The following is a 25,954-nucleotide window of genomic DNA, read 5'->3' on the forward strand; positions in this document are numbered from 1 at the left end:
TCCCTGCCGAGCAGGGAGCCCGATGCGGGACTCGATCCCGGGACTCCAGGATCATGACCTGAGCCGAAGGCAGTTGCTTAACCAACTGAGCCACCCAGGCGCCCAATAAATAAAATCTTAAAAAAAAACAAAAAAAAAAACTAACCCTAACAGCCTCAGAACACAAAATGAAGTAATCAATGCAGAGAAGATGGCATGAATGCCCAAATTTTACATCTACTGACCCAGTCAACAAGGGATAAATTAGTTCAACTGGAAGAAATATGTTTAAAAAGGCAGAAGACTCTTAAAATGAAGTTGTTGAGTTAACCTGTCAGTAGAAAATTATAATTACCTGTACCATCACCGTAGTCCTTATGTATGGAAATATGTCTACTTGAATTACATCTATCATTTCTATCTGAAATCAACATTGAAATCAAGTTGAGATGTCTGTGACAGGGTTACATAATTGGAAGGAAGGACTGCTCCATTGGTGGAAACTTCCCACTAATCACTGCAGATTACCTTTGACAATGTGCTGAAGTCAGCAAATCCATCTTCAAATGATTCACTTCCAAAAACAGAAGCAAAGGGATCTGTGGCTAAAATGAATAAAGAAAATCAGTGCAATAGGCATCAAAATTTCATGTCCTTTTTTGGTTGGTTAACGTTCAGACAGATGAAAAAGATCTAATCCTAAATATCATTCCTGAATTTATGACTTAAATCCAGTGAACAAATTGATACCTACCCCCCGACACACACACAATACACTCTTTTGTATAAATCAACTGATGAATTATTTCAGATGAAAAACAAGAAAACTAACTCTAGGTTTAAGGCTTTGGAATACATGTCAAGTAATATAGTTCCCATGCACTGAAACTATTTCTAATAAAGCTATCAGGAAGTAAGAGAAGGTAGATTCCATTAATTCCACATTTCACACTTATCCTTCAGGGTGCATTTTAAATGTCACCTCATCCACTAAGCCTGGGAAAACCTCTAATTCCCATAGCAAGCAGTGATTTCTTTCTTCTTTGTGGCAGTGACTGCATTCTAGTTTGTACTATGATTATCTGTGATTGATATATCACATTAGATTGTAAAGTCCTTAAAAACAGTGAATAAGGCTTATCCAAGAAGAATGGTCAAAAACATTTCTTGAATATCAGATCTAAGAAAATAAGAAAAGACAGTTCCTAGCCCCCAAATCTCACAGTCTAATGAGACACATGTAAAAAACAATAATAAAACAATCTTAAATGAGCTATTAGAGAGGTATGAAAACCCCACAGTAGGAGTCACTAACTGGGAGAATCAGAAAATGTATCAAAGAAACTATTACATTTGAGCTAGGTCTTTTAAATAAGGAACAGATCGAGGTGGGAAAGATAAAGATATTCCAGGCAGAGGGAACAGTAACTGCAAAAGTAATTATTTAACCTGCTCCCAGGCATGAGAAGTTATCTGTTCCATCACACTGCACTTACAAATGGATTAACATTTTTGGCTGGAATAAACGGATCTACTTTGAGATAGGTTTCACCTATTCAGGCATAAAGGCTAAGAATGTTTATAGGAATTGTAACTTGATATAGGAAAATAGAAAGAAACAAAGGAAGGAAGGGAAAGAGAATTGCCAAGAGACAGGGTAAGAAAGAGCAAAGAGGCACTGAAAATTTTTCCTTGTTCTCCCTCAAATCGTCATCTTTACATCAAATCAGTCTTAAAACAAAAGTGTGCCCACATACCCATTTAAATGTGTAAAGTGTGTCTTTACCTCTAAAAATCAGTATACCATGGACATAAACTGAAGAGGGGCAAGAAGGTATATATTACTTTTGCTTGCTTTGTCACCAAGACAGTCATGAGGTGGAGGAAGCAGGTAAAGAGGGTAGGAAGAAGCATAAAGAAAATTAGCCCTTTAGGGATAGACCAACAACTCTGAGCCTGAAGAGGATGTTGAAAGTCCAGAGTTATAAGAAACTCTACGGCATTAGCCATAAAAGATGCTTTTTTATAACTACATATCTAAGTCCCACAGCCTGGGGCCCAGCCTAGTCATGGGTGTTGTTTTAGACTTTCCTTTCTTTCTCCTTCTCTGCGCCTTGTAATTCCTGATGCCACAAGCAGCTGAGGCACAACCAGGGTGCAGATGTTCTCCTGACTGGTAGAAAGGTGATGAGGGAAAAGGAGTTGGCTCCTTTCACTGGAGGGAACTAAAAAATCTGCTATGATCATGCTTTTTCTCTGCCACAGCCTTTACAAGAAGTTATAACGCTCAGGGCAACAGTGTTGAGTTAGGTCAAGTTTGACTGAAATGTTAAGTATACACTGTGAAATACATTAATAAAATACATGACATTTGTATATAAAGAATATGCTACTTATAGTTTTACTAGAGTTTTTCTACACTTTCTTCATCAGAAAAAAACGACCTATTCGGCATTGGTCCAAACAGTGGGGAATGTGTCCTGGATGAATGACAAAGGACTTTTGCCCAAATTGGGGAATTAAGACTTTGGCAACCACCTCCTCAGATATTGATCATGACTGATATGAAGTAAAGGCCTGTCCAGAGACTGGAAGGACTCACTGGGTATGAACTTTTCCAGACCATGTGCTGCGGATTCCCAGAAATATTCAGAGAGGAATCAGTAGGTGGCTTTCTTCCTCTTGATCACACAGAAGCTATAGACCATCAGAATGAAGCTTTAAATGCAAATGTGATCTCACTGGCACCCTCTCCTCCCCAAGAATAAAGGTGATGAACACTTCGGAAAATTACATAAAAGCATAATTTAAAAAATCATCTATAATTTCATTATCAGAAATAACCCTTATCAATTATTTTAGCATGCTTCTTTAACAGCTTTTTTTCCTGGTATTTTTTTCCTTTAAAGCTACATTTTAGGCATATCATTTTTAATCCCCTTATCCCGATTTAATTCATAGCATTCATCAGTACTTGACATATTACGTATTTGTTTATTGCCTATCTTTCCCATATAAACCCTATAAAGACGAGAACTCGCTTTGTTCACTACTGTATCGTCAAGGCCTAGAAAAAGGTCTGATAAATAGAAGATGCTCATATTCACTGAAAATACTGAGAGAAAAGGGGGACAGAAACTGTCTACTTATTAAGGATCTTCCAAACAGATACCATAATACTTCTTAGCATAACCAGCTGACCAACAAGGAATAAGGGAAACCAGTTTTAAGGCTCACAAATAATAACCAAGAACAGGTATCTAACAAGAGAATCCTGGGAAAAGGAAGAAATTTTTTTTTTCCATGACCCATGCACAAGTCATCAGATAATCAAGTTCAAACTCAGAAAACCTTTAAGAGATACTCAATGAATAATCTGAGGTGTTGGTCATTAATAAAGAATCCATTTTCTCAAGCTGGTCTCCAAATCATTCACTCACTCACTCACTGACCCACTCATCCACTCACATTTACTAAGCATCAAGGCTAGGTACTGGGGATTTAGAGGAGAATAAGACACAACACCTACCTTCAAGGAACTCATGGTTTGAGTGATACATATGTATACAACTGCTACACACTAAGTATTAAAGTTCAAAGAGAGTAAAGGAAAAGCAACAGCTAGATTTATGTGAAAGAGGCCAAGAAGACTTTCCAAAAAGGGTTTTACTTTCTTGTGGACAGAAAGGAGGTGGGAGAAGAGAGAAACATATACACACTATACACAAATATACAAATACACACCTGCTCATGCACACACATTTTTCCAGGCAAAAAATAAGTGGCCTTGAAGAGACAGTCATGGCCTGTGGTTTGTGGAAATAGAGAAAATTAGAGAAGAAACATGAAAGAAGGCAGAGGCTAAGAATAATAAAACATATGAACATCTGTATGCTTAGCCTGAGTCATTGCCTGTAAAAATGAAGACCTACGTGGCATTTTACTGCCTCTAGAGTCAAAGATGCTCTGGGGAGACCACAAGTTCCCCTCTAAATCCTCAGGATGTTATAAAGCTTTAATTAAGAGTTGGAAAGACTTCTCATTTCCTCAGTTAGGAGTTAGTAAAATATTCCATGCAAAAAATCTTCTGGCACCAGAACTAATCCCATCTATAATGAAGTGGAAAAAGAACTCTTACAAGACAAAATAAAGTATATGTAGAAACTGAGTAACCTGCATTTGCTTTCTTTAGTATTCTTTTTTTTTTTTTAAGAATAAGGAGACTCTATTTTATTTTATTATTTTTTTTTAATTTTTTATTTATTTGCGAGAGAGAGAATGAGAGACAGAGAGCATGAGAGGGAGGAGGGTCAGAGGGAGAAGCAGACTCCCTGCCGAGCAGGGAGCCCGATGCGGGACTCGATCCCGGGACTCCAGGATCATGACCTGAGCCGAAGGCAGTCGCTTAACCAACTGAGCCACCCAGGCGCCCCACCCTCTTTAGTATTCTTTTAGTCTGCAACGTGTCTACTCACAAGGAGTAAATGCTAAAAAGACCCCACTGTGAGTCAAAATATTAAAAATATCTGATGTCCTTCTATCTCTATCATAATCACCAAATTTTAGAAGTAGGGGTGATTTATCATTTAATTTTTAAGAACAAAAATTTACCCTTAGGTTTTTAGTTTATTTTGAAAGCTTCTATTTTTCCTGTTCTGCAGGATTAATCTTTTTTTCTGGCTAAACACTTTATTTCTTGGTGAAAAAGAAGAGGGATATTGGAGTGTAAGAGGACAAAAGTCCTGTTTGTGACCTTGGGTGTATAATGCCACCTCTCTGAGTCTCAGTGGTTTCCAGATGTTGGGATTTTATTTTTAGCAAACTAAATAAATATATTAAAACCAACACACATAGAGAAAACAACAACATACAGAGATTTGCTTAACTTAAAAAGAACTTAAAAAAGGAGTCCATCTTTCATTTCACAAACAAAAGGATTTAAAAACTAAAAAGAAGAGAAAACAATCTTAGACTGGAAAGAATCCTTTCCAGGAAAAGAGAGTTGGCAACAATTCTCATTCTCATTTTCTCTCTCTCATCCCTATTTGCCTTGGAACTATCAAAGAGTATATTCCAAGTAACATTAGTCAGGATTTAGAAACCATTAAACTAAAAAATAGTAGTAATAAGAGTAATAGCAGCTACCATTTACTGTGATAGGTATCACAATAAATACTTTAACATACATTATCTCATTTAATCTACCAAACAAACCCATGAAGTATAATTATTAACCTCATTTTATTGTTTAGGAAACGGAGACTAAGAAAACCTAAGGAATTAGCATTTTATCTGAGTAAGTTCAGGCTGTTGGCTTCAAACACCCATGTCCTAATGATGACAACCCCCCCTCTAGACTGTTTATGCTTCCATTCAATTCAAAATCTTACGATAATGTAGCAGATTGGAGACAAATCATTTATTCATTTCTTCAGCATTCAACTGATAAGACTCTGCTATGTCCCAGAAGCTCTGGGGTGGGAAAGTAGGGATACAACTTAGGATGACTCCCAAATCTCTGCTTGGGCAACTGAGTAGATGGTAATACTATTAACAGGGATGGAATGTCCAGAAGATGTTTAGTAATGTTTTTTATTTCATCAAGTGGACAACTTTACTTTCAGACATATACCTGTGACACATTAAGTAAAAGACCATTAAATATATATACATATAATATAAATATAATATAGATATATATTAAACATTATATTAACTAATATAAATAACTAAAAAATTATACACACACATATGTGTGGAACACAGGGCTAGTGACTTAGATTTGTGGTTAGTAACATGATCAAATGTTAAAAAAGACAATTCTGGCAGTCATGTAGATGACAGATTGGCAAGTAGAGAGAATGAAGGCAATTTAATACCACAGTCCAGATAAAACAAAATGGCGGTCCAAACAAAACTGAGTATAAGAAGGAACAATCAGGGTCTATTTGGGGGTAAAACAACAGAACTTGGCAATTTATTGGAGGTGAGGTATGGCAGAGAAGAAGTCTAAGATGATTGGCTAATAGTATCATTAATACAGAAAGTAGAAATACTAATACTTTAAAGGAGAGACTAACTGGAAAAGATGATTATTTCAATTTTAAGCACTGTTGAGCTTGGCACCTAAGGGGAAATATCCAGCAGATAACCTGAAGGTACTGGAGGTTCAGGAGAGAGTTCAACACTGGAAGACTAAATCAAGAAGTCATTAAGAAACAGGTTGTAGTTGAAGGCACAGAACTAGACATCACTACCATAAAAAGTGTGTAGTGTGAGAAGAGCAGAAGCACTAGGCTAATACATAACTAAAAAGATAGCCTCCACTCTTCAGTTTTTTCTCCAGGACATTGAGATTATTCTCTTGATCCTGTTTTGTTTGAATAAAAGGAGATATCTGTCCCAGATACCTCCTGGGAGCAAGCTGTCCTGAGGGAACAGAGACCAGGGCAACAGGAAAAATCTTTTAGTTCATATTAGATCAGAAGTTCTCAAGGTGTGGTCCATGGACCTGGAGGTCCCCAAGACCTCTTTACGGAGATCTGTAAGGTCAAAATTATTTTGAATATTAAGATGTTATTTATATTTCTTAATGTTGCAACAATGTAGATAGAACTGCTAGTGTCTTACAGCGAATCAGGGCAGTAGTAGCACCATCACAAACTTGGCAGGGGGGAAAAAAGGCCAGTTGTGTTTAAAAATGTCTGTCCTTGGGGCGCCTGGGTGGCTCATCGGTTAAGCATCTGCCTTCGGCTCAGGTCATGATCCCAGGGTCCTGGGATCGAGCCCCGCATCGGGCTCCCTGCTCGGCGGGAAGCTTGCTTCTCCCTCTCCCACTCCCCCTGCTTGTGTTCCCTCTCTCACGGTCCCTCTCTCTCTCTGTGCCAAATAAATAAATAAAATCTTAAAAAAAAAATGTCTGTCCTTGATGAATTGATAAAAATTATTAGTTTTAATAAGTCATGATCCTTAGGTACACATCTTTTTTTCTTTAAGATTTATTTATTTATTTTAGAGAGAAAGAGAACACAAATGGAGAGAGCAGAAAGAGAGGGAGAGAGAATCTCAAGCAGATTGCACTGAGCGCAGAGCCCAAGTTGGGGCTTGATTTCATGACCCTAAGGATCACAATCTGAACTGAAACCAACGATGGATGCTTAACCTACTGAGCCACCCAGGTGCCTCTAGGTACACATCTTTTTAAAATTCTGAGTAACAAATGGGAAATATACACAAAGCACTTCTGTTGAGTAGGAAAGTATGATAGTTATCTGGAGGAAAAGCACTTGCATGATGGTGTGCAAAACAAGTTGAACTAGCTGCTTTTTTCACGGAATGCCCTTTTTACTTGAAAGAAGTAACAGCTAAACAATGGTTATTCAGATTTGGGTATTTGGCAACATTTCCTCCAAAACAAACAGTGAGGCTGTCACTTTAAAGAAAACAACTGATAGTATTTGTTGCTGGTGGTAAAAATTCAAGCTTTCAAGTAAAAATCAGAATCTTAGAAAGCTGTATCTGTCCCATAATCTTAACACTATACCAATATTTAAAGACTCTGATAAGATGGATGGTGATATTAATAAATATAATTTTTAAAATATTTATAATGAAATGTGTCAGCAGTGAACCAATATTTCCAAAACGATCAATGCAAATTACAAAATCATATATAGGTAAAAAATTCATTCAAAGTGCAAGAAAAACCAATGGATTTTCATGTAAGAGAGCATGAAAAGGTCACTGATATGGTTTCACGTACCACATTGCAACTAACTTTAAAGAAACTAAAATATGTTGAAATTTGGTATAGTATCAAAGAAGAATATCCAAAATTACCTAAAAAGGTTACTGAAATACCCCTCTACTACATATCTGTGTGAGAGCAGATCTTTTTCATTTCACATACTTCAAGCAAAACAATACAGTGCAAGAGATTGAATGCAGAAGTAGATATGAGAATCCAGCTATCTTCTTTTTTATAAGGCAAACATTTAAAGAGCTTTGCAAAAATGCATGAATAATGCTACTCTTGTCACAATTTTCTTTTTTTTTTTTTTGGTTTGGAGTTTTCTTAAAGAAATATGTTATTTATGTTTATATGTAATGGGTTTATTATCATTGCCTTTAATTGACTAAAAAAATTTTTAGTTTCTTAGTTTCAATTTCTAATATGGTAAATACTGATAGATATAACCCTCTTTGAGGGTCTTCATTAATTTTTAAAAGTGTAAAGGGGTCCTCAGACCAAAAAGCTACTATACTTGATGATTTCCAAAGTTACTGCTTGTGATTGTTTCAAATTACCCACTCCTAATTATTTTCATTGTTGAAATATTCAAGAGCTACTATAGTAAGGTTGAATTATCTCCACCAATCCCCAAGAGCCTTTCATGGATCTTCTACAAGTTTCTTACTAAAATGCTTTTAATTTTTTAACATTTTTCATCTGATTATATTCCCTATACTCCCAGTACCCTTTATGAAATTTTGGGTTCCCAAGGATTTCTTTTTTTCTTTTTCTTTTTTCTCACTTACATAGTAGATAAGTGAAGAGGCAGGATAACACAGAGGAAAATCAATGGGCATGGATTGAGAAGCAAACTGGTAAGTGCCTCTGGGGCTTAGCTTTTCCTTTCATATATTAGGAAATCAGGCTTGATAACAGTTTTCAAATTTTAAATGAAATTCCAATATATGAAACAAATAAATGGGATTTTAAAAATTAACTCTAAAATCATTTTAAGATTTATTTATTTAAGAGAGAGAGAGAGAGAGCTGGGGAGAGGGGCAAAGGGAGAGGGAGAGAGAGAATCCTCAAGCAGACTCCCTGCTGAACATGGAGCCCAACACAGGGCTTAATCCCAGGACCCTGAGATCATGACCTGAGCTGAAGCCAAGAACCAGCTGCCCAACAGACTGAGCCACCTAGGCACCTTAACTCTAAAATCATCTTAAGTTCGAATTTATATTTTTTACTTATCACAATGACAGTGAAAACAAAGCAATTTTTATTAACACAAATGTTTAAAGTCAGGAGTTGAACTTATTTCTGCGGTTGGTTTTGATTGCTCTATTTGAAAAACAATTCACCCAAAGAAGTCGTTATACACATTTTTAAACAAGAGTCTTGCAATCTGAGTAGTTTAAAATAATTTTTATCCAGAGGTTTGCACAAAAACCACTTAACCTGAGAGTACGTTAAAGCACCAATGCACTACAATGTTAATATGGTTTGTAACATTTATGAATGCATACATTTAATTAAATTGCAGTTTTTAAAAATTTAAAGACACTTAAAAAATATGAAACAATAATTTGCCAACTCTCTGAAGACCTCTCTGGAAGCTAGTTTTGTGAAAAATAATACGAAAACTCTGGCCCATAGCATGTGTAAGATTCTTTCCAGCTCTAAAAAAGGCAGCAATATTAAGTTTGACAGAAAAAAAAATCTGTGGCATCGCCCTACTACCATTTTTATATTGTCAGGATTGGATGAGAAGATAAGGCAGAGGCACCATAATGAAGTGACTATAGAATGAGCTCTGGGGGCGCCTGGGTGGCTCAGTTGGTTGGGCGACTGCCTTCGGCTCAGGTCATGATCCTGGAGTCCCGGGATCGAGTCCCGCATCAGGCTCCCTGCTCGGCGGGGAGTCTGCTTCTCCCTCTGACCCTCCCCCTTCTCATGTACTCGCTCTCTCTCATTCTCTCTCTCTCAAATAAAAATAAATAAATAAATCTTTAAAAAAAAAAAAAAAGGAATGAGCTCTGAAATAAGACATGGATTGGACACTGAGCACGGCAACAACTACTACAGCCTTGGGCAAATTGCTTGACCTAAGTCTCATTTTTGTCATCCTTAAAATGAGAACGAACGGTACCTGTCTCTATAACCATTGTAAAGATTAAATGAGGAAAATGCAAAAGCGAAGTTTGGATGACCTTATGTGTATGGCTTAAAAAAAAAAAAAAGGAAAAGAAAGTTTAGACCTCTGGTATTTCTGAATCTGTGGAAGGTCTGTGTAACTCTGCCCCGGACACACTAATATGTAGCCCATCCAATTCAAAAGAGTTTTTGGGGGGCGCCTGGGTGGCTCAGTTGGTTGAGTGACCAACTCTTGGTTTCAGCTCAGGTCATGATCTCAGGGTCGTGAGACTGAGCCCCACATGGGGCTCCACTCAGCAGAGAGTCCGCTAGAAGATTCTCTCCCTCTGCCCCTCCCCCACTTGTGCATGTGCATGCACACCTTCTCTCTCTCAAATAAATAAATCTTTTTTAAAAAAGTTTTTGCTTCTAAGATTCTCATTCAAATCAAGATGCAAGCTAAATGGCAGACTAGGAAGATACAGGTGCTCATTTGTATGTAAGGATGGTTTAACATATGAAAATCAATCAATATAATACACCCCATTAACAGAATAAAGGAAAAAAAAAAACCCACATTAGCCTCTTAATTGATGCAGAAAAAGCATCTGACAAAATTCAACATCCTGTCATGATAAAAACACTTGGAAAACTAGAAAAAGAAACTACTTCAACATAGTAAAAGCCACATATGAAAAGCCAACAGTGAACATCTTATTCAATGGTGAGAGATTGAAATTTTTTCTCAAAAATCAGTAACAAGACAAGGACGCCCACTTTCACTACTTCAATTCATCACAGAAGTCCTACCCAGAGTAACTAGGCAAGGAAAAAAAAAGGCATTCAAATTGGAAAGAAAGAAGTAAAATTATCTCTGCTGCATACAACATGACCTCACATGTAGAAAACCGTAAAATTCCACATAAACACCGGTTTAGAATAAACAGCAAAGTAGGAGGATACAAAATCAATGTACAAAAATCAGTAGCATGTCTATATATTAACAATGAACAATCTGAAAAGGAAATTAAGATGATAACAATTTCATTTACAATAGCATGAAAAAGAATAAAATACTCAAGAATTAACCAAGGAAGGCATGTATGCTGACCACTATAAAACATTCTGAAAGAAATTAAAGAAGATACAATTAAATGGAAAGACAGCCCACTTCATGGATTGGAAAATGTTAAGATGTTAATACTAACCAAAGCAATCTACAGATTCAAAGCAACCGTATCAAAATCCCAATGATATTTTTTTGCAGAAATAGAAAATTCATACTAAAATTCATATGGAATCTCAAGGGAACCCGAAAAAGAATAACAAAGTTACAGGTATCAAAGATAGACATTTACACCAGCGGAACAGAAGAGTGAGTCCAGAAATAAACCCTTGCATATACAGTCAAATGATTTTCTTTCTTTTTTTTTTTTTTTTAAGAATTTATTTATTTATTTGAGAGAGAGAGACACAGCGAGAGAGGGAACACAAGCAGGGGGAATGGGAGAGGGAGAAGCAGGCTTCCCGCGGAGCAGAGAGCCCGATGTGGGGCTCAATCCCAGGACGCTGGGATCATGACCTGAGCCGAAGGCAGACACTTAACTACTGAGCCACCCAGGCGCCCCAGTCAAATGATTTTCTACAACGATACCAAGACCATTCAATGGGGAAAGGTCAAGTCCTTTCAACAAATGGTACTGGGAAAATTGAAAATCCACTCTAAAAGAATGAAGTCAGACTCTTACAACAAATACAAAAATTAACGCAAAATGCATCAAAGACCTAAACGTAAGAGCTAAAGCTATAAAACTCTTAGAAGAAGAAAACATGGGGAAAACCCTCATGATATTGGATTTAGCTATACTTTTTTGGAATGACACTAAAAGCATAGGCAAAAAAAGAAAAAGTAGATAAACTGGATTTGTGATGGTTGCACAACAAAAGCTACCTTCTGCTTTGAAACCATTCATGACTTACCCTAAATGGAGGTGATCTCCCTTTCCTTTAAATTTTTGCAGCTTTAATGAACTTTATGGCAATTACCATTTCAGTCAAGAGTTAATTACAGTTGACCCTTGAACAACATGGGTGTGAAGTGTGTGGATTCACTAATATGCAGATTTTTTCAATAAATGCAGCACAGTACTGTCAATGTATTTTCCTTATGATTTTCTCAATAACATTTTCTTTTCTCTAGCTTACTTTATTGTAAGAATATATGTAACATACAAAATATGTGTTAATTGCCTGGTTACGTTATTGCTAAGGCTGCCAGTCAACAGTAGGATATTAATAAAGGTTTTGGGGAGTCAAAGGCTATATGCAGATATGCAACTGCATGTGGGGGGAGGGTCAGCATCCCTAACCCCCATATCGTTCAAGGGTCACGTGTATAAATATATTAACTTTTCATTTTCTTAGGTTATCCTTTCTAATCATACAATATCCCTAGCTATATATTAATTCATCAGCTCAATGAGAGTCTAAAAGAAGCACATGTATTTTAAAAATATATTAATTTAACCACTGTTACTACAATAAGCCTTTTAGAAATCTTATTTGCTGTTATTCTAAGTTTTGGTTTAAATCAATACCCAGCACTACATTAAATCTTGTTTTCTACATATCTGCTTTTTATATTCAATTCCTTTTTGTTACTCATTTTGGAAGTTAAATTTCAACCTGAAAACAACACACACTGCTAAATCTCATCTTGTTTTAATTTGTACAATACCAGAAATCTAAATTGTGAAGGCATTTCTACTAATCTTTCTCTATGCTCATGATCCTCAACTTCAGCACATCAGCAAATTTGTCACATCAGCAAATTTGTGTACTGAATAACTCACCTTATTTTCATCTGGAAAAATAAGGAATCCTGTATCAGCATGATACTTGAGGTATTTACAGGTTTGAGTCCACTTCCCTCTAATTCCCTGCTCTCCTACACAATAGTTGCTCTGTTTTATTTTTAAATGAGTAGTGAGAAAGCTGCAGAAACTTTTAGTCTTTGTCAGACTTTGTTTTGAATCCTGGCTTTACCTGGTTCAAATCTAGTGAACTATATAATCTTGATCAAGTTACTTAAAGTTCTGGTCCTCAGTTTCCTGATCTTTAAAATGGAAATATTACTTAAAAGGATAAAATGGAAAATTAGCTGCCATAAATAAAGCATGAAGACTGGATGCTAGAGTAACATTTCGATTTTCTCTGTATTATTAAAGATCTTATCCACTATTTGTAAAGCTATTATCATTACCTACTGGAAGCAATTTTTCATTTTAGGCCAAGATCTATAAGAGTCATTGCTGACTTTGAAACTGCCAACGCTGCCTTTTATTAAGGAAAAAAAAAAATTATATTGGTTTTACTGGCTAGAGTACATATTCTAGTAAGTTTTTTTTTTAATGAAGTATAGCTGACACACAATGTTACATTAGTTTCAGGTGTACAACATAGTGATTTGACAAGTTTATATATTATGCTATGCTCGCCATGAGCACAGCTACCATCTGTCCCCATATAACACTATTTTATAATACCATTGACTGTATTTCCTATGCTGTACCTTTCATTCCCATGACTTACTCATTCCATAACTGGAAGCCTGTCTCCCACTCCCATCTAGTAAGATCTTTAACATGAATAATAAATGAGATAAATAAATGATAAGAAAAGTAGAAAGTGATATGCCAACACTTGCCACCATTATTACTGGTAGATTACAATTGGCTATAACTATGCAATAATTTTACAGCCTTACGTAAGTAAATAGGACAAATATATTTGGAGACCAGAAAAAGAAGCTTAAAGAGTCATACTGACTGTTCAAAGAAACTGATCAATTATTTCCTTACCTGAATCACTTGCTGCAACAACTATTCCACCAGGAGCAAAAGGATCATTGTGCTTCAATGTTTCTACCTAAACAAATTACACAAAATCATGACTAAGAGAGGCAATATTTCATAGCTGAAACCTCATGGCCACATCAAAGAAAATATTCTTTACCAACTCTTAATTAAGAAATACAAGGCATTAGGAATAAATGCTTCCCCTTACTGATTTGCAATCTTATTAAACTGAAATGACACATATCATTTTCTAATCTTTTATTGAGTAATATAATATACATTCAAAATGGTATATGAAACATATATGGTTTAACAAGTAACTATCAAATGAATTCCTATGTAATCACCTTCCAAGAAACTGCCAACACCTGAGCAGTCTTCACGTGCCCCTCTCCAAACACAATCCCATCCCTCCTCTATAGAGGTAATTATTACCCTGACTTTGGTGGCATTCATCTTTTTTCTTTTCTTCATAATTTTGTTACACACTGTTTTAACTTTTTACATGGAAGTAATTTTAGATTTCTAGAACAGTTGTAAAGATAATACAGAGAGTTCCCATATATCCTTCACCCAGGTTCCTCTAATGTTAGTACCTCATAACCTCATATAATCATGGCACATCTATTAAAACTAAGGAATTAACACTGGTACAAAACTATAAACTATAGACTTAATTTGGATTTCACTAGATTTTCCATTAAGGTTCTTCTCCTATTCCAGGATGACATGCTGCCTTTAGGCGCATACTATTCTAACTCTTAAATATCCTAGTACTTAAATATCAGACGCTAGATTTATTTTCTAGTTATCTAAAAATAATTCTAGCATTCTGCCCATCAGAGGAACATACACATGTACCAGAGGAAGACGGGGGTAGGGGGGTGGGGAGAGGAAGAGGGGAGGAAAAGGAGGAGGAAAGAAGGGAGAGAGGAAGGGAGGGAGCTCTGCTAATAAGATCCTGCTACTTTCAATAATAAGCCATGTAAGAATCTGGACCAAGTGGCAAGGGTGAGTGGCTACAGAGTGAGGACTTTACCAGAAGCCAGAGATTCCTGCTATAGAACTGTTTTCCTAAATTATTTTGGTTTTTAATCATAGTCAAACAAATTATATATCTAGGAAGAAAAGTGAACCTTCTCTTTCTGGCATCAGGCCCTTGTTAAGAAGCTAATGAAAGCCTTAGCAGACAGTTAGATGAAAGGGGCATGAAAAGGGTTTGGGAACATTTATCTCCTCTGACTCATGGCTATCAATGTCATCTGTATTACAGGCTCTATTTCTAATCATTAAGAAATTTGGTTATTACAATTGAATGTCAAATGATATCACAGAGCTCAACTGATAAATTTCCAAATAAAACAAATGTATTTGAAAAGAGAAAAGTATTGCTAACCAGGACTTGTAGTACATTCTCTCTTTATAAAAGAGAACCCAGGGACGCCTGGGTGGCTCAGTCGGTTAAGCATCTGCCTTCAGCTCAGGTCATAATCCCAGGGTCCTGGGATCAAGCCCCACGTTGGGCTCCCTGCTCAGCGGGGAGTCTGCTTCTCCCTTTGCCCCTCACCCTGCCCCCCAGCTTGTGCTCTCTCTCTGTCTGAAATAAATAAAATCTTAAAAAAAAAAAAAAAGCGAGAGAACCCATTTAAACTACTATCAGAAAGATGTAATTAATACTAATGAAGTTTTTAGAACTGAGGATGATAGTACTTATTTTAACTGATGCCAATGATATTATTATAAAACTAGCATAATGGCTTATATTCTTATTATATCTATTGAATGAATAAAGAGAAATAAAAGAAAAACATTAAGGTGGTCTGTATAGTCACATGGTTCCTAATATAATAGTCAAAACACCAGTGTGAGAGATAGTCACTGACTTAAGTCACCAACTATTATTGCTTCTTCTCTTGACTTTCAGGGGAAAAACAACCTAATAGGCCTGATTTTTAACAAAAGCTTATAGATTTTTATTTGCCATCACAGAGAGAAATAGAAAAAGCAGGCCTACATAAGTGTCAGGTTTAATTTCTATTCCTTCCTCATACACTGTGCTACCACCTAAAAGACCATTGAGACAGCAAGGGGAACAGGACGGAATGAATGCGTAGCCTATGAAGGATTAAGAGGCCATTAAACTCTATGTTACGTTCAGTTTGATAATTAGGCAATTTAGTACATAAAAGGAATTTTCGTAACTACAATTCAGGTGGTATTTTATAGAATTAATGTTCCAAAATCCTCCTACAAGGTCGCCAAATTTATCACTGAAATTCTCTCTCTTCAACATCAGTCATCTATCCCCCACATTGACTGTATGACTTAGTAGCTACACAATGCTACCATACACTAGCTAGGAGAGTAAGAAATGTCAGTTGTTTTGTTTCACTTTGGTTTTTTAAATTATGTCCCTCTGAGAGCAGAGACTAGCCTTGAGGGAATAGGAAAGACTTTTGGGGAGAGAGATCTAGAAACATAATCAGAGGCCTGTTTAAAAAGAAGGAAGATCACAAAACACAAGGGCTCTGTAGCTGGGAAGAATTAAGTTTAAATCTTGGACTATAGGGGTGAAGACCTTAGATTTTGGTCAGATAGACCACGGTTTGAATTCAGTTCTACCACTTACTTACTATCACTTAACCTCTTTAAGCTTCATTTACTTTATCTTAAAAATGAGGATGGTAACATGAGCTTCATAGGAATAGTGTGAAGATTAAATGGGTAACACATGAACAGAGCTTAGCACCATGCCTGGTACATGGAAGAGATGAGATAAACAAAGCTATTATTATACTGCCAATTTGATTTTTTGTTTTGTTTTTAATGGAGAAATCAAGAGCAGTCAGCAAGGGCAATATTGCTTTCACAAACTGGGGAGGGAAGAGAAAAAGTAAATAGAGCAAATGGTGGAAAATTTTCATCAGGGGAGAAGAATAGGAGAAACCTGTTTTATTTTTAAATTAGGAAGAGCTGCTTTGGTTTTCTTGCTCTTTAATGATAAGAGTAGAGAATAAGAGACTAGAATAAGGTAAGAGGAAAAAAATTCAGGTCGCAGCCAATTTTAGAAGAATTTGGCAAATGGGTCCACACTGCAAACTAAGTGTTGTAGGAAAACACAGTATCCAGTAGCCTGTGGAAACCACAAATATTCAGTTACAGAGGCACTTGCTCACTTTTACATCAATGGAAAATACCAGTTGTTAGCCAAATAGCTCTTTACTGAGTACAGTAAGAAAGCAATTAAAGAATACAAAATCTATCAACTTTAAAACAATCAATTCCTCTTTTAAGGGAGTATTCTTAATCTAAGAGAATTAAAAGACAAAATTTTTGCTCCAAATGCCCATCAAATCAATTGTTCTTTTTTGGGTGAAACACCCTGCTTAAAAAAATAAGTCTCCAAATAAAAAATAAAAACAAATTCCAAAACCATTCATAATTATTTAAATTGGGTAATGGATACATGGAGGTTTCTTAAAATATTTGATTATATGACTCTATTTTGGGTATGTTTAAAAAGCCATAATATATTTTCTTTTTAAAGCCACTTAGCTGTATGACCTTGGTTACTTCCAAGTCCCAGTGTCCTTACTGTTAAAATAGGGCTACCAACACCTACTTTGCAGGTTGTGAAGATTTACAAGAGAGTCTGACATTTAGTAGGAATTTGTATTTCTCTACAAGATTAACACGTATGTGTTATATAATATATATAAAATGTGTCTATAATATAAATGATTTTATCTTTCTAAAACATCAATGCTATTTTAAGGTTGATTTTTATTATTTTATTATTTCAATAATGCATACCACACATTTCTGAAAAGCTTTATTTATTAATGGATTTCAAATCATTTATTTTAAATATCCCCAATGGGATAATATTTGATCCTTATTAAGGATGGACTTGATTTTTAGATGAAATAAGTTATTCCAGCCAATTACAGGGAGTGATAAAGCTGTGAAATGCCAGTCTGAACAAAAAAACAAAAACTAGATGGACTGGATGAGATTGACATTTTTACATAGCCCATCAGAAGTAATCTAAAAGAGGATCCTTTCAACACTATATTTCAAGATACTCACTTAGGATGCTTGTTCTCCATTTAACAGTTTTTAACCCTCCCACTTACCGATGTATTACTGCTATTGCTGGCTGCACTGAAAGGGTCAGTACTTGAGGTGGCAAAAGGGTCAGCAGAAGACTGCTTGAAGAAACAGTCAGATGCAAATGGATCTGAACCTTTGAAAGGATCACCTCCAAATGGATCTAAGAAAATACAGCACATATATTAAAGACTAAAAACTACTACACTAAATTTCCTATCACCTGAAGGTACGATAACTGCCTTAATTAAAAGACATTTTGAACTTCTGCAGAATCTAAATAAGGTACTTGGCGTTATGATTATTGATTATAAAGAAATATAGACAGTTGCACCTAAAATAGCTTTAATTCATATTCTTTTTCCTACTTGCTCATCATTCACCCAAAGCAAATCAATCATTCCAATACTTATTACACAAAGATTACTTGTATGCCAGGTTTAAAAATTCTTCTAAGCTGGTGATTCTAATTTTAGGGGAGGAGGAATCACAAATTCCTTTGTGATTTTGTTAAAAGTCTTTCACCTAATAAACTTATTTGGAACAGGTTTGGGAAGCGTAACAAATGGTACACAAGATTTGCTTTATTCTAATGTAAAATCCCAGGGAAAGACTATCTTATAAAGCCTGACATTTAGTAATTCTTTAAGATGTTTCCTTTCCCCCCATTCATATGCTCTAATCTTAGGAAAACAAAATGTTCTAAACACTATAGTAGCATAGATCACTATATGCATCTAATCCTTGGCTACCAAGGAGAAATCAGTCTAAGTATTATTAAAAGTATCAAAATATAAACACTAATGTCATTTTTCTTAAAAATAAAGCTAACGGGTGCCTGTGTGGCTTGGTTGGGCGACTGCCTTTGGCTCAGGTCATGATCCTGGAGTCCCAGGATCAAGTCCCCGCATTGGGCTCCCTGCTCAGTGGGGAGTCTGCTTGTCCCTCTAACCCTCCCCCCTCTCAGGCTCTCTCTCTCTCATTCTCTCTCAAATAAATGGATAAAATCTTAAAATAAATAAATAAATAAATAAAGCTAATGGTTCATTAAGCAAATTCACAAGAATCTACCACTTTCCCTCTGAAAATGCCAGGCACATACAACATTTTAGTGGCGCCTTACATCAGTTTAAAAACTGAATAAAAAGGAAGCCCACTTCCTATAACTACCTTACTTTGATTTCTCATTTCTAAATACAACATAAGTTTATAATTAAGCAGAATTAAATTACAGCTAAGTTGGACCTCAATGATATACGTACCAATTTTTCCAAAAGGATCATCCTTGAAAGGATCACCTGTGATAAAATAAATAAGCAGAAATCACAATAATAATGTTTACTGTTGTGACACCATTACTTAAAGGTAACTTTAAACAGAAGCAAAGTTTCTTAAAGCACAGTCTGTTTCATTAGCTCTACCTCAAAGTAGACAAAACACTAAATGCCATGCATCTGTAGGAAACATTTAAAATAATAGAGAGTAAAGGCAGAACATCAACATACCTCATAAAAGAAGCAATTTTTTTAATGACTGCTGTTTTTTTTTTAAGATTTAATTTATTTATTTGAGAGAAAGAGAGCATGAGCAGGGGGAGGGGCAGAGGGAGAAGCAGGCTTCCTACTGAGCAGGGAAGCCCGATGTGGGGCTCAATCCTAGGACCCTGGGATCATAACCTGAGCGGATTATGGAAGGCAGATGCTTAACCAACTGAGCCACCCAGGTGCCCCAAAAGAAGCAAATTTTAATTGGAGCCAACTATACTTACCCCTTGATCACAAGCTGAGGTTACAAACAGAAGGGAAAAGACAGGCACAACAGCAATAATTTTACTAACAAGATTCTCTACTCTTCATAAGAATACTGAATGGGTATTTCCATCACTACTCCAGAAACAAAGACACTGAGCCTAAAAAATTATTTTAATAAATAATTCTAGAACTAGAGTCCAGAAATAAACCCTTACATTTATGGTCATTTGATTTTTCACAAGAGTGTCAAGACAATTCCATGGGGAAAACATAATCTTTTCAACAAATGGTGCTGGGACAACTGGATATCCATATACAAAAGAATAAAGCTGGACCCCTATCTCATACCATATTCCAAAATTAACTAAAAATGGATCAAAGATTGAAATGTAATAGTTAAAACTATAAAATTTTTAGAAGAAAACCTAAGAGTAAATCTTCATGACTTTGGATCTTAGACATGACATCAAAAGCACAAGTGACGAAAGAAAAGATAGATAAACTGGACTTCATCAAAATTAAGACAACACAAAATACAAGAAAATATTCTGGAAATCATATATTTGATTAGGGACTTGTATTCAGAATATATGAAGAACTCTTACAAGTCAACAATAAAAAGACTAACAATAAAAAAAGGGCAAGTTATTTGAATCAATATTTCTCCACAGAAGTTATACAAATGGCCAATAAGCAAACAGAAAGATGCTCCACAGAAGATATTTGCAAATGACATAAAAATAAGGGGTTAGTACCCAAAATATATAAAGAACTTGTAAAATTCAATACCCAAAAAACAAATAATCCAATTAAAAAGTGGGCAGGGATTCCTGAGTGGCTCAGTCAGTTAGGCATCCGACTTTGGCTCAGGTCATGATATCAGGGTCCTGGATCAAGCCCCGCATCGGGCTCCATGCTCAGTAGGGAGTCTGCTTGTCCCTCTGCTTGTCCCACTCGTACTCTCTCTCAAATAAATAAAATCTTAAAAAAAAAAAAGTGGGCAAAAGACATGAGTAGACATTTTTCCAAAGAAGATATACAGATGGCCAAAAAACACATAAAAAGATGTTCAACATCACTCATCAGGGAAATGCAAATCAAAACTACAATGAGATACCACCTCACACCTGTCAGAATGGCTAAAATTAACAACACAAGAAACAAAAGGTGTTGGCATGGATGCAGAGAAAGGGACCCTCTTGCACTGTTGGTGGGAATGCAAACTGGTGCAGCCACTCTGGAAAACAGTATGGAGGTTCCTCAAAAAGTTAAAAATAGAATTATCCTAGGATCCAGCAACTGCACTACTAGACATTTACCCAACGAATACAAAAATACTAATCCGAAGGGATACATGCACCCCTATGTTTACAGCAGCATTATCTACAACAGCCAAATTATGGAAACACACCAAATATTCATCAACTGATGAATGGATACAGAAGAGGTGGGTTGTATGTATGTAATATATGTGTGTGTATATATATGTAGTGGAATATTACTCAGCCAGCAAAAAGAATGAAATCTTCTCATTTGCAACAACATGGATGGAGCTAGAGAGTATTATGCTAAGGGAAATAAGTCAGAGAAAGACAAATACCATATGATTTCACTCATATGTGGAATTTAAGAAACAAAACAAATGATCATGGGGGGGAAAAGAGAGAGGCAAACCAAGAAACAGACTCTTAACTATAGAGAACACACTGATGGTAACGAGAGGGGAGGTGGGTTGGGGCGGGGGGGGAGTGTTCAATGAGTGATGGGTGTTAAGGAGAGCACTTGTGATGAACACCAGGTGTTGTATGTAAGTGATGAATCACTAAATTTTACACGTGAAACCAATATTATACTGTATGTTAACTAACTGGAATTTAAATAAAAACTTGGAGAAAAAAATAAAACTTGTAAACTGACCAGTTTCACAAATAGATCTGGAAATAAATAAAATGCAAAAAGAGCTTTGACACCAGTGGTATTTAACATAGTTTACATTGACATCAGGTATTTCAATTTATTACACTTATATTTCTTCAACAACACTATAGGCCCCTTAAGGGCAGGGATCCAGGTTCTAACTGCTATAGATTCCACTGTTTTAAAAGCAGGGTGTTGGCACTTTAGTAAAAAATTGCTGGTTGACTTAAGAGTACCTAATCTCCTCTGCTGGTCCATAATATCTTTCTTTTGGTCCTTATTCTGAAGAAGAAGCATGCTCTTAATCAGGAGGGGCTCCTCAGACATAATCAGTCACTTAGTCCAAGGAGTTAGTTGCCTGACGAGGACAAATTCCAGCAAATATAAGCATATCATATCTCTACATCCCTCTACTTTGAGTAGGATCTCAAAACTGAGCCCTAATTCTTATACAGTTACATTAAAAAGACTTTTTTTTGGTAAATCATAATATAAAAATAAGAGTACTTACTGCCAACAAAAGGATCAGACTGGAAAAAATCCAAGTTTGTATCTGCAACTGGATCTGTCAGTGAACTTGATTCTACATTAAATGGATCTCCCTAAAAATAATTTTAATTAAAAAGTATTCTTTTAGGAACCAGTTTTAAGATGTAACATTTTAAAATAAAATAACATGCTTTGAAAAATCAATGGATGGTAATATAACAAACATTTCTGTAGTCATAAAGTTCACTTAATGCATTTTTCTTTCCTTAGCCTAAAACAGTGTATAACCCATCTAGGAAAACCAGTAATGAGAATAGTTACATATAAAATTATTTTTACCTCTTTTGAATGTCTGTCACTATTAAATTCAGGGCAAACTTTCTCATTAACAGCTGTTGTCGCCACTTCATTATCATCAGTCACACCAGAAGGCAGTATTTCAGGACTACTTCTTGCCTACAAAATATTAATGCTACATGGACTAACAATGTATTTTCTACTTGGCAGAGGAAACTGACAAAGGATAACCCAAAATTGCTAAAAATACAGAAGACAAGCAGAATGCATTCATTAAATGAGTTCTTCTCTTAAAATCTTTCTTAGAGGGGCGCCTGGGTGGCTCAGTCGTTAACCATCTGCCTTCGGCTCAGGTCATGATCCCAGGGTCCTGGGATCGAGCCCCGCATCGGGCTCCTGCTCGCCGGGGAGCCTGCTTCTCCCTCTCCTACTCCCCCTGCTTGTGTTCCCTCTCTCGCTGTGTCTCTCTCTGTCAAATAAATAAATAAATAAAATCTTTAAAAAAAAAAAATCTTTCTTAGAAAAACGGTATCATCAAGCATCAAAGTCACTCAGGCCAGAAAACTTAACCACTTTATCACTTCTCTCTGGTCATCTCCCAGCTAGCCTCCAAGTCTTGCTGAGTTCACCTCCTACCTCCTTCTCAAATCCATTCCTCTCTATCCTCACTGTCACTATCATCCATTTACAGTATCACCATTCTGATCCAGCGTAACCTTCCAACTGCCTTCTTGCCTCCAATATGTGCCCTTCCCACTGATCCTTCTTATAGTAGCTAAAGGAATAGATCTAAAATATGAATCTGATCATGATCCTTCTGGTTAAAGGTCCTTCGATGGCATTCCCTTGTTTTCTGGATTTAGATGAGTAGGTAATAGGGCTTAAGAAGTGGCAGAGGAAATCTCCATTTCATACCACCCTATGTCTTTGAAGGATAACCTTTTGCACTTAAAAAGAACATTGTATAATGTATCCAAGATTGCAACACCTAAATACAAATCAAGTCTGTTAATTTTATGTCTTTAGTATTTCTCAAACTTGTATTCTTCTCTTCATTATCCCTCCTATTACTGCTTAAGTTTAGGCTAAAACAATCTCACACAGACCACTCCAATAGTCTCTTAACAAATCTCTGTGTGTCCAGTCACACTCTCAAATTCATTTTCTACATTTTTCTAAAAGGTAAATGCAGTTAGGTCACATCTTGCTTAAAATTCTTCAATGGCTACTCACTACAGTAAGATAAATCCCCCAATGCTTCAAAATGAATCCAAATTTCTTACTCTCTGTCCCTTTCTGACCTAAAAGTGGTCATTTTTATCCAGGTGCACATCATAATCACCCAAGGAATTTTTTGTAAAAATATATGTACCTGGTACCATCCCAGAAACTCTAGTTCAGCAAGTTTGTAGTGGGGTGCAGCCATCTATATTTTAAGTAAGAGGTAATGCAGAGAGCCACTATAAGAGAGCTTCATCTCCTACCAATACTCCCCCCACCATCACAAGATATCCTTCGAGAACTTCTTGTGACCCTGTGCCGCATGTTTCTCCCATCTCATACCTATGCCAATGCCGTTTTCTCTGCCAGGAATATACCACCTTCTTCTTTGCTTAACATTTCTTACTTTGAAGCTCACTTATAAAGCTTTCTCTATACAGTCTTGAGCCCCCCTCCAAGCTGGCCTACCTGAATATCACAGCCCTTTCACACAGTGTTACACCACTAGACTACATGCTACTTAAAGGCAGGGTTACAGTTTTTTGTCTCTGCGGCTCTCACATATAATAGCAGCACTGCTGTGTGCTCTCTAAATAACTGGTAAATAAATGTCCTCAACATTATGAAATAAAGAATTACTTTCAGCATTGGGTGAGAATACTTAAAAAAATGTTTTAAAAGTTACTATCTATAGAGCTACTGTTTTGAAAACACGCTTTATAACAAATAGATTGGTTAAAATTACATTTTTACACTAGTTAAAAGTGTCAGAACTGTTGGATCAGTACCTACTCTCTCCCTCTGGGGGAAAAAAAATCAACTGTCCTCAGATGAGGCAAGGTCCCATATTTATATTAAGTATGATGTCAACAAAAACTTTGACCTGAATCAATTTTTTTTCTTCTGAAGTTGATTATGAAGATTATAGAACTATTAGACTCACTGGAGACTCCTGGTGTATGGGCTCTGACTCCAGGTTGCCTTGGCCTTCAGCATGCTCATTAAGGTTAGCTGTTTCACTGCTGCTGGTGCTGAGGCTGCAATAATCTGTAGCACCATTTACAAGAATGCTGTGTGGGCTACTGCACCAATTTAACTGATTATTACGGTTCTCCAGCTCTTTCATTTCCATCAGTTTCATTTGCATCTGTCAACACAAAGTAGAAATACAGAACAGAATTTATTACTAGAAGGACATGGAACATAAAAATAGCTACATCCTTAGACTCAGTCAAAAATAAATTTGCTTCCATTAAGAGAATCCTCTGGGAATGCAGCATGACTTGGAGAGATTTCAGTAATCCATCCTAGTAAGTTCTCTTGACTTGACATTCCAGTATATATGGATTTGCTTTTGCACATCTTTTGAAAGCTCCAAGAATTTTGATTCAAATATCTACATTTTGGTGTCCTTTAGGTATAACTGGAAGAAGGATCAGGGTATTGGGAAAAAGATAGCAAAGTAACAGAACAAGAGAAGATTTTGTGATGAAGCTTTGGGAAACATAAAGGAAGTTGAGGGAGAGCACACAAGGATTTGGAGCCATCCATACTTCTATTGGGAAGGAGAGGAGTGAAGACTAAGGTAAAATGAGCTACTGTCCTATGCTCTGGCATTATTTATTAATGGGCTAGAGCCCTAGGAAGTGGTCTCTAAATCTAAGCTATCCTAAACACGTTAAAGGACAAAGGATTTTGGATTCCAGTATCCAAGTGACTTTATATTCCTGGAACAATAGTGGGAAAGAGAGGCAGAATTTAATAAACTGTAATATATATTAAAAGAAAAACACTGGGAGCAGAGGCAGGAAAAAATTGATGCTCATTGATAGAAACATCTATAATAAAGAAAATAAATTAATAAATATCTCAAAGAAATTGAAGAGAGGGCAAAATGAAAATGTTTCTAGTGAAAAGGAGTAATGAATGGAATTTTACTGAATAGTTCCCAGTTTTCATAAAATATATTTTTTACATTACGTTGGAATTCCCTTTATTACCATGCTGTGTTTTTTGTTTTTAGCAAACATAAAAATTTCCTACTGACATTTCATAAATCAAGGCTCAGTTCCCCTAATCTTATTTTCTGCATAAGGTTTTTAAGTTGCTCATTTTGGAATCTGTAATTTACCACAGATCTTTTCAGGGTCATAACCTGGGAAAAGAACACTATATTGAACTGGGAAAACAGATGTCAGTCAAGCTCTGTCACCTTCTAGTTAAGTGATCTTAGTCGAAGTAACCTTTCCAAGCCTTCATTTCTTAATCCATAAAGTAAGAACTATCTCCACAGATGATTAAGTTAAGCAAAGATATATTTGAAAATGGAGGGTATTATGTTGAGTGAAATAAGTCAAACAGAGAAAGACATGTATCATATGATCTCACTGATATGAGGAATTCTTAATCGCAGGAAACAGAGTGTTGTTGGAGTGGGGGGTGGGGTGGGAGGGATGGGGTGACTGGGT

The 25,954-nt window shown here is 36.1% G+C and overlaps 1 protein-coding gene across 6 annotated transcripts in view; it reads right to left on the minus strand.

Moving 5' to 3' along the window:
* The window catches only part of EPS15 (epidermal growth factor receptor pathway substrate 15), a 138,508-nt gene that overhangs the window by 8,715 nt on the left and 103,839 nt on the right, over positions 1–25,954 (minus strand). For all 6 annotated transcript variants that reach the window (XM_081816902.1, XM_081816900.1, XM_081816899.1 and 3 more), the window contains 7 exons: positions 24,430–24,633; positions 22,308–22,424; positions 21,991–22,081; positions 19,074–19,109; positions 17,838–17,974; positions 13,705–13,771; positions 508–584 (listed from right to left, as the gene is read on the minus strand). In XM_081816902.1, coding sequence (XP_081673028.1) covers positions 508–584; positions 13,705–13,771; positions 17,838–17,974; positions 19,074–19,109; positions 21,991–22,081; positions 22,308–22,424; positions 24,430–24,633 — 729 coding nt within the window. The remainder of the gene's footprint in view (positions 1–507; positions 585–13,704; positions 13,772–17,837; positions 17,975–19,073; positions 19,110–21,990; positions 22,082–22,307; positions 22,425–24,429; positions 24,634–25,954) is intronic.

Source organism: Leptonychotes weddellii, chromosome 4 (assembly GCF_054177405.1).
Source record: "Leptonychotes weddellii isolate Sample4059 chromosome 4, ASM5417740v2, whole genome shotgun sequence".
Classification (NCBI taxonomy): Eukaryota; Metazoa; Chordata; class Mammalia; order Carnivora; family Phocidae; genus Leptonychotes; species Leptonychotes weddellii.